The sequence below is a fragment of the Elephantulus edwardii genome, unplaced genomic scaffold, assembly GCF_000299155.1.
Source record: "Elephantulus edwardii isolate Elephantulus edwardi_28Jun2011 unplaced genomic scaffold, EleEdw1.0 scaffold00291, whole genome shotgun sequence".
Lineage (NCBI taxonomy): Eukaryota > Metazoa > Chordata > Mammalia > Macroscelidea > Macroscelididae > Elephantulus > Elephantulus edwardii.
In genome coordinates this window covers 672,901-682,834 of record NW_006400041.1, presented here as the reverse complement: position 1 = coordinate 682,834, position 9,934 = coordinate 672,901, and the positions used below count along the sequence as shown (strand labels likewise).

The 9,934-nt window shown below is 42.6% G+C and overlaps 1 protein-coding gene across 1 annotated transcript in view; it reads left to right on the top strand.

The window, feature by feature from the left end:
• KANSL3 (KAT8 regulatory NSL complex subunit 3) overlaps positions 1–9,934 on the top strand; it is a 71,309-nt gene that overhangs the window by 22,566 nt on the left and 38,809 nt on the right. The window contains exons 3-10 of the mRNA XM_006900713.1: positions 323–413; positions 542–727; positions 2,818–2,949; positions 3,430–3,546; positions 3,788–3,889; positions 3,998–4,069; positions 5,800–5,874; positions 6,022–6,179. Coding sequence (XP_006900775.1) covers positions 323–413; positions 542–727; positions 2,818–2,949; positions 3,430–3,546; positions 3,788–3,889; positions 3,998–4,069; positions 5,800–5,874; positions 6,022–6,179 — 933 coding nt within the window. The remainder of the gene's footprint in view (positions 1–322; positions 414–541; positions 728–2,817; positions 2,950–3,429; positions 3,547–3,787; positions 3,890–3,997; positions 4,070–5,799; positions 5,875–6,021; positions 6,180–9,934) is intronic.

Sequence of the window (9,934 nt, the reverse complement as noted above, 5' to 3'; positions counted from 1 at the left end):
CCCCTACCCTTAAATATAATCCACTCTGCAACGCTCATTGCGTACTCCTACGATAAAAATAATGCCCTAAAATATAATACTTTTAGACTATTCTCTCCCCATAGACTTCAATGCCGTAAACATATTTCATCCAGTTTTTCTCAGTCTTACCCCACCCCAATGCCAGCCTCATTCTGCAATGGTAAAACATATCTTTATATATATATATGTGCGTGTGTATGTAGATATATACTCCTCCTACATGTAGGTCATATAAATATATGACGTGCACATGGGAGGAGTGTTCCTGGATTTGACTTTAATTTCTTAATTTCTTTTCTAGGACTGGATGGACACTGGCTCAGAACAAGTTATTCAATAAGATTCTCAAAGCCTTGCAATCTGATCGTCTTGCCCGCTTGGCCAATGAAGGGGTAAGAGGCAGAGGTCTGTCTAGGGCTGGTTCTTCCTTATTCAGGCCTTGTTGGCTGACTTGTTGCCCTTCTCCCCATTGTTAACTAGCTGTCCTTCATATTTTATTAATTCCACTTCTCCCTTTCAGGCTTGCAATGAGCCTGTGCTTCGCCGTGTGGCTGTGGACAAGTGTGCAAGGAGAGTGCGGCAGGCTCTGGCCAGTGTGAGCTGGGACACCAAGTTGATCCAGTGGCTGCATAGCACCCTGGTAGAGACCTTGAGCTTGCCCATGCTGGCGGCCTACCTTGATGCTTTGCAAACCCTTAAAGGGAAGGTAAGCCTGTGGCTGATGTCTGCTCTGTCCTTGGGGTTAGCTGGTGTCTGCCTGTGGAATCACAATGTGAAGTTGGGCAAGTTCATTGCTTGGTCATCCTGGAGGATGTAACTGAAACTAGCAGATTTGCTATTAAAAATAGGAGTCAAGGCATTGGTTTATGTTTGCTTCTAGATAAATCCCTTCAGCCGCTTCTAGATAAATCCCTTCAGCCCTCCTGTCTCCTGAATGACGTGTGGAGCCCGAAAGCCCAAGTATGTGTTTAGTGTCTGCAACCTGTCAGCTTGTGGTTTGAGCTGTTTATGATGTGAGGTCAGGGAGAAGAACTGAATGATCACAGAGGAGATGATGGGCTTCCCAGGAACGGAGGGTTTTTCTTGATGACTCAGGTTTATTATGATTTCAGTTATGGTACTGGGCTATAGCTAGTGTACAGTACCTAAAATAATAAGTTTAGGCTGTTTAAAGGGTCCACCACTTCCCTTTATTTATTTAAAAAATATATATGAGTAGACATCATCACATTGGGTAACTGTCATTGTTTACATTGTTTAACATTATTTATTTGATCCTTTGGGGATATGTATATTATTTAAATGGTCTTTTACAGTTGCCTGTAGTCCTAGAGTAAGTAACTAAGTATAATTTTTTACATGTCTTGGTAACTTAGGATAACTTCCTAGAAATGGAATTGTTAGGTAAAGTGCTTAAATTTTTTCAGTACTGATAACAGGTTGTTGTATGCTCCTGGAGAGGAGAGACCATACCAGTTTATGCCACTTACCACCACTGTCTGAGAATGCCTGCCACTGTATATGCTCAGCCTTTGTTTTTGAGATTTGCCATTATGATCTGTCTTGCACCTTGGCTGCATTTAACAGTCTTTCATAAGTGACATGGCAGAAATTTCTCCTGTTTTGCTATATTTGTTTTATTTTGATAAGTGAAGCAAAATGTCTTTGCTGATTTAGGTCTTTTAGTCACCGTTTTTTAAATCTTTTCTTTCTTTACCTTTGTGCTAATTCCTTAATTGTCCTGTAATACTCCTTGCCTGACAGCTTTTTTTTAAAAAAAAAAAATCCAAGGTGGACCAAATAAAACAAAAACAACTGTGAATATAAATAACTTTAATCTTGGAGAAAATGAGAAAAGATCCTATCCATGCCAACACACCCTCCCCTCCAGAACTTGATGGGCCTTGTGTTTAGGAGGCTCAACCAAAATATGACTAAGTAACTGAGCAGTGCTTGGCTAAGTTAGAGGATAAATATTTTTGTTTCCTCCCCAAAATACCTGTATGTAAAGATGTGATCTGAAAGCTGTGTAATGACCCTCTATGACCTGGTAAACCAATCAGGATTAAGAGGAATGAAGAAGGGGCATCTCCCTAGGGTATGGCCCATAACAGTTTTCATCTCACAAGAGTTAAGACAAGGGACAAAAGCAAGCCTAGAGAGCTGGGCCTTCAGCACCACCGAGAAAGGATCACCAGAACTGGAGTGTGTCAGCTTAGATAACTCCCCTGTGTTGAGCAGTACCTTGATAGAGAATGCTAAGTCTGCAGATACCCAGGAGGTAAAGGACTTTTCTTGAATGTACAGAACTCAAAACTGTAAAAAAACTGAGCTGTCCAACTTACTGGTTGGACAGAGGCTGATGAAAGCCCTCAGCCTGTGGCTCTTAGTTACCCTTCAACCCAGGACTTCCCTGTAGAGCTGGCACCCTGAATTTGGGCTTCTAACCTCCTAGACTAAGCATGCATTTCTGTGTGTTGAAGCATCTGCTTGTGGTATACAAGATAACTAAGACAGTTACGTTGATATTTTTGGTATGTTTTTAGGGAAAGTTTCCAGAAGTAGAGTGCTTTGGAAAAAGGGTAGGAATACATTTTAAGCCTGTTGATGTTTATCACATTGTTTTCAGAAGAATTGTATAATTTCCTTTAATGCAGGAAACATAGTTTTCAACTGTTCATTTATTTGTGCCTTTTCTCTTGGGGACTGTTTGAGAGATGCAGGTGAAGTCTGTTCATGGCTGCTGGTAAGAGTCTCCTGCTTCTTTCTGGCAGCATCACTCTTCCTTGCTTCCAGATCCCCACCTTGATTGACCGGATGCTGGTGTCCTCTAACACCAGGACTGGAGCTGCGGGAGCTGAGGCCTTATCTCTCCTGCTGAAGAGGCCCTGGGATCCAGCTGTGGGAGTGCTTTCTCATAACAAACCTGTAAGTTGGACAGCTCAGAATTCAATATGAAATTTTTAGAATCAGCCTTAGAACTGTGGTAGGAGGATAATAAATGGTTTAATGGTTTCACTACTAACTTGTTCTCTACAGATCACGTAGTGTATTAAGTGTGGGCTTCACTTAACAGGTTGGCAGTCCCAACCCACCAGCTCCTCTGCAGGAGAAAGATGAGTCAGTTCTGCTTCCATGTCCTGTCTCACAGGCCTAAGGAGCATTTCTGCTGGGGCTCATAAGGTCACTGTGAGGCAGTCGGCTGGTTGGTAGATATCCCATCTCAGAAGCCTGGGGAGCAGTTCTGCTGTGGCTTAGAGGGTCATGGTGAGGCAGTCAATTGGCAGTGAGTTTGTGGTTGAGTAACAGTTTAATAAGCAAATGAGGGGTGGGATCAGAAAGGGAACGGTGATTGAGTGGAACAACACCTCCTCCTCACTGGTTCTTGGGTGGGTTCTTTCTCCTTAGAGCAAGCTCCCTGGCTCTCCTCTGATTCTCATTGCCTCCTCTGGCCCCTCCAGCTCTGTGTTCCCCACCTCACGCCGCCACCGCTTCTGGCAGTCTCAGCTGTCCTGTTTAGGCAAGGTAAGTATTAGGGCAACAGGGTTCTCACAGGAGGGTGCATATAGTTTTGGAGTACTGAAAAGAAAATGCTGGAGGGAGCAGTCAAGGTGGATGAATTTAAATGTGAAGCACCCCTTGATTGTTCATTTGTTGGAAATACAATAGTGTTATAGGTCAGTGGGCTCTAGGGTGGGTTCAGTGGATTATGAGTAGATTTGAAAATCACCTCTGTTGGCATATGTGTCACTTTTTTCCCTTGTAGGTCATCCCTGTGGCTACACACCTGTTGAACAACGGGAGTGGGGTAGGTGTTCTGCAGTGTCTTGAGCATATGATTGGGGCCGTAAGGAACAAAGTACTGGAGGTAAGAATGCTGTTAGTTCAGTTCACTGTGGCACCACCCGGCATTCTAGGCTTGTTCTGCACCCATGTCTGGCTTTCTCCGTCTTACTGTCTTTCTTTTTCCTCGAAGATTCATAACCATTTCCCGCACAAGCCCATTATATTGATCGGCTGGAATACAGGGGCTTTGGTGGCCTGTCACGTAAGTATTTTTCATCTTATTTGGAAGTCACTGAGAAATGGGAGATTGTCCTGGCATATGGTTGTAAAGCATCACCAAGTCGAGTATGACTTAGAGCAACCTATGCACAAACCTGAACCCAGTCCTGTCCTTTGCCATCCTCCTCATTCCTGAAACACTTGAGGGCATTGCTTCAGTCACTGTGTCAGTCCATGTCGTCAGAGGTCTTCCTGTCTTATGCTAACCAGATGCCTTCTTTCTAAGCATGATGTGTCCTGCTCCAAGGAATAGCCTCATCTAGAAACATGTTCAAAGTATGAGAGATGGAGCTTTGTCATCTTGGTTCCAAGGAGCACTCTGGCTGCACAAACCTGTTTGTTCTTTTGGTGATCTGTGAGATATTCGGTACTCTTCTCCATCACAACTCAAAGGCATCAGTTCTTCTGTTGTTCTTATTTATTGTCCAGCTCTCAGATTTGTAGCAGGTGATTGAAAAGAAGACCATGACCTGAATCAGGCACACCTTAGTTTTCAAGGTGATTTCATTGTTTTTAGTATTTTGGAGAATTCCCTGACAGTGGACTTGCTCAGTGCAGTACGTCTGCCGATCTCCTTTTAGTTTCAAGAGTGCTGATTGTTGATCCAGGCAAAATGAAATCATTGACAACTGCAGTCGTTTCTCCAGATCATTGTCTCTTGGTTCCATTTTCCTGATGTTGCGTACCTTTGTTTTCTTTATGTTGAGATGTAATCCATACCAAAGACTAGTTCTTGATTTTGTGTGGCAAGTATTTCAAGTCCTCACTTTCCAGCAAGCAAGGTTGTATCATCTGCATAACATAGGTTATTGATGAGTCTTCCTCCGATCCATACGCTGTGTTCATTTTCACAGAGTCCAGCTTCATGAATTATTGGCTTAGCATACAGATTGAATAGATAGAGAAAAAGAATACATCCCTGACACACTTTGCTGAATTTGATGATGTCTGTTTCACCGACCTTTATGGAACACCATTTCTATATTATTTTGTATACATTTGTTTGCCTAAGTGTTTTGGGCATGTCGATGACCCTGGTCCTCAAGTGGATAAAAAAGGTGGCATTTTTGCAACTTAGAAGATGCTGATATTTATTCATCCAGTTTAAAAAAAAAGTCACTAAAAAAGATAAGATCACAAACCCTCAATGAAAAGGATTTACACAGTGCCTACAAAACATGAGTTGACAAGTCGTGATGATTGTCAGGAAGGTGCAAGATAGGGCATTGGTTCACCCTCTTGGGCATGGGGTGTCAGAGTCCAGACTGACTTGACAGCACCAGAAAGAGGCCACCTCCTACTTCCTGGGCTAGGTAGGACTTCCTGACCACTGTAAGGAATTTGATGTGACTTAGGAGTTACTTGTTAGATCCCAAACCAAACAAGGGACATGATTTATGTTCTTCTGATTGAAATTGCTACTAGTGGAGATAAAATGGACGGGGCAACTCTGTGCCTAGTTTGGGAAATGGATGCAACTAAAATATTAAACTGTACATGGCATGGCTCAGTTTTCTGCTCGTGTCCTCTCAGGGCATAGTTCCCTGGCCTGAGTTGCTGTGGAAGATGCCCTGTCAGCACCTTCCTGATGTTGATGCGCCTGCGAGTTAGGATAGGAGAGTAGCTGGTAAACGTGGGCCATATCTGGATTTTGGTGGCTACACCTCCTGTGAATTCAGATGACCGTTATTCACACAGTTGTGTTGTTTATAGGTGTCAGTTATGGACTACGTCACTGCAGTTGTCTGCCTCGGATTTCCTCTGCTTACTGTGGATGGATCCAGAGGGGTAAGCATCGGGGGATGCTTAGAGCTCGGGCATTGGCATGTGAAGTGCAGAGTGCCAGCCTTCCTGTCCATCCTGCTGTGAGTAGCGTTTCCAGGTCAGCGTTGAGTGAATGCCAGTGACTGATGATAAAACCTGTACCTGTTTTAGGATGTGGATGATCCTCTCTTGGATATGAAGACTCCAGTCCTCTTTGTTATTGGCCAGAATTCCCTGCAGTGTCACCCTGAAGCCATGGAGGACTTCCGGGAGAAGATCCGGGCAGAGAACAGCTTGGTGGTGGTTGGGGGAGCAGATGATAATCTCAGGTAGGCTGATTCTCCAAGATCTACAGGAACCAGGCTGCCTTTACAGTAAAGTGCAATTATGCTTCCAGATTTAGAAAAAGCTGTCAGAATAATTTTCAAAAATTCCCATATATTCTTTTTCCCCCCTTTCATGCAGATTGTGTTTCATACATTCCTTCATTACCGTGCATCATCTCTTAAATCTATACCCACCATTACCCCACCTTTTCAGATCCCCACTGATCTTTCCTAACTCCTTTACACTCTCTGTCTGCCTACCAAACTGTGACCCTGTGACTTCCCTTGTCTCTCCACCCTCTTTCTTGTATACCCTGCCCTCCCCTTCCCTCTTTGGACTTTTATACACATCCTACTGGTTATCCTTCTGTTTTTACCGTAATAATCTTATTCTGTATTTGTCCTTATGAGACTGAATTAGTTCACTCAGCATAGTGCTCCCTAGCCTCTCCCATGTTAAATCCAATTTTTAAAAATTTTTTGCTGCTACATAGTGTTCTGTCATAAATGTTTCACAATTTCTAAATCCATTCATTTGTTGATGGCATTTGGGCTGTTTCCATTTTCTTACCTTTGTGAATAATGCTGCTATATACGTCGGTGTATAAATCTCCATTTGTGTCTCAGTTCTAATTTCCTTTGGGTATATTTCTAGCAGTGTCATATATTTCTAGCTGAGTCATACAGAATTACTGTGTTTAGCTTTTTGAGGAAAGGCCAAGTTGCCTTCCAAAGTAGTTGTACCATTTACAGTCTGACCAACAGTGTATGAGAGTTCTATTATCCCCACATCCTCCCTAACATTTATTGCTTGCTGTCCTGTTAAACTTTGTCACTGCTATTGGGGTGAGATGGTATCTCATGGTGGTTTTGATTTGCATCTGTCTAATTGGCAGTGACTTTGAGCATTTCCTAATGTGTCTGTTGGCCATCTAAATATCTTTCTCTGTGAAAAGTCTTTCCCTGTCTTTTGCCCATTTTGTAGTTGGGTTATCAGTCGTCGTCTTGTGGAGGCCCTGTAGGATTCTGTAAACTTTAGTTATGAGACTCTTGTCTGAAATGTCATTGCCAAATGTTTTTTCTTAGGCAGTAGATTTTTCTTTTCATCCTCTTAGAAAACATTTTGATGCACACAGGGATTTAATCTTTAGATGGCCTCATTCATTGATGCTATCCTCTCCTAGGTGTGCACCCATATACATGTTAGCTCTTTTTCCCAAATGTTAGTTTGTGTATTCCATAATAGAAATGTCAAAATGAAGAAATACACATTGATTGCATTTAATTACTATGCTTCATTCATCTCTTCTTATTTGGAACAGTTCCTCAAGTCTTTTGCCTTTCAGATCATGGCATTTTTGAAGACTAAAGTGTTCTTCAGTTTGGTTACCCAATATTTTACTAGTATTAAATTTATTAATTAAATTATTATTTAAATTTCTCTCCATTCCTGGGGGCAGGAATGCCATAGAGGGATGCTCTTTTGAGTACATCACATCAGGGCTACATGATGTTGTGTCTTGTTACAGGGAGTGTTAATCTTTTTTTTTTTTTAATTTTTTTAATTGTATTATTTTTACGTGTACCGTCAAATCAGATCTGACTGGTACAGGAGGAGATTGCCTCCTCCTTCTCCAGCAGAGCATCTGGTGGATTTGAACCGCGTACCTCTGGAATTGCAGTGCATCATCTTGCCACTAGGCCACCAGAGCTCCCTGGGAGTGTTAATCTTGATCATTTGTTGCTCCAGTGTAAAGATACTGTCTTCGTTTGTAATTAATAATTAGAGTGTTCTGGTCGCCTAGTGGGTAAGTAGTTGTACAGCTAATCCAAAGGAAGATGTTTTGAATCCAGCTGCTTTACAGGAGAAAGATAAGCAGTTTTCCTCCATGCAGTTTACAGTCTTTGAAAACCTGCTGAAGGATTAGTTATGAGTCCATTTCAATTTAATGGCACATAGCTACAACAGAAATTATTAATTTATCTTGTGGGGAGAAGATAATTTAAGACTTTTTGAATAATCTTTTTCCCATCATACTTTCACTAGGGTGGAAGTTTTTCTCTTTAATTTTATTTCTTATTGATGAAGATATAACAAATTTGATTTGTATAAACCAACATTTTCTCAAAGTCTGGAAGGGTTTTTGGTTTTGTTTTGGGGTTTATTTTAAAATGACCTTTATATATTGCATTTTAAATAATTTTGTTGTTCCATTAGAATCACCTGTGACTCATTTTCCTATCTTCCTGGTAGCCTCTGTTAAGTAGTACCGTAATCTTAGGGCTCTGCCAGTGTTGGAGTACCTCATGCCGAGGTGTTGGCAGTGCAGGTGGACTTGATCCGATAGTTCAGGAACTTTGGGGTGTATAGTCCTAGGCATTGTACTTGGTCATTAACATAGGTTCTTTTTTTGATCCTTTAACTTTCATGAAGTAAATATTATGATGTCCTATTTGTAGTTGTGGCATCTGTGATTTAAAGATATTTTAGTTAACCTGCCTGAGGGTTAATGTAGTCTTTGCTGATCCTAGAAGAATCACCAACATAGTTGAAAAGAATCCATCCTTGTTTCCATGTGATAACATGAGGTATTACAAAAACCGCCCATTTCGTTTTTGTCTTTTCGGATAAGCCAAGTGAGGCAGTAGTGGGTCTGGCTGACGCAGGGCCTGGTGTCTAGGTTTTTTCGTTTCATTTTTTGGTTTTTGTTAGGTTGTTTGGCTTGCCGCTGTGTAGCGTTTCAGAGTTGGTCTTTTCTGTTTTTGTGTTTTTGTTGTTGTTTTGTGTCTCCTCTTCTCCTGGGCCTCGTAGCGGGTGTATGTATGACAGCGCTTGATTCTGTTCTGTGGTGTGCGAGTGTGATGGTTTCCGGCACAGGTAGGGCTCTTGTGTTAGGTACTGTGTCTTTTCCTTTTTTCTGTGGGTCTTTCTCTCGTGCGCTTTTTCTTTTCCCTCCCCAGCATGGTGTCCCTCTCGCCGGAGTGGTCTCTCTTTGCTATTTGTGGAGGGTGTTTCAGGTTGAGCTCCCTGGTTCTTGTGTTCTCGTAGCGGGCTGTCTTTGCCCTGTGTCGGTGCCAGCGGTTCTTTTTCTTCTCGGTCTGTGTTTTATTGCCTAGTTTCCTGCAGTGTTTGTTTTACCTTGTTTTTGCCTTTCTTTTGTAGCCTGTTGCTTGTCGCAGGCTTATGTGTGTTTACTGCGGTATGCTGTTGTCGTCTTTCTGACTTGGGTCCTTACTCTAGCTGATGGACTTGTGGGTTCTGATCTTCTGGATCAGGATGCTGAGTGGAAGGGGAGGCGCCGTGAGACAGTGTGCGGGTGGTTTGGGTTCGCATTTCGTGAGCTGAGCTGCAGGTTTGTGTCCTCTGCCGCCGGGCTGCGTGCGTGTCGCTCGGGCTCAGGGTTTGTGCAGCTTGGTGGGCTGTAGCTTCGTGGGTTTAGTGTGAGCTGTTGGTTTCTGTCTTTGCGTGTGTACGTTTTCCGTGTATAGGCTCTGAGTTCTCAGTTGGAACATGCCTGGCTATTCTGGTCATTTTTGGGGACATGCAGGTTATGGTGAAAGTTCTGCAAGCTTCTCTTTGGCTTCTCTGTGTACTCTGTATTTTTGCGGTGTTTCCATTAGGTGCTGCTTTCTTCCCAGGACTCATGTGACTGCCGCAGTGACCTCTGCCCAGAAGTCCAGTCAGATTGGGAGCTCTCAGTTACTAAAGAGACATGTTCAGAGGACAGAAGCTTTGCTGACCCACAAACAAGCCCAAG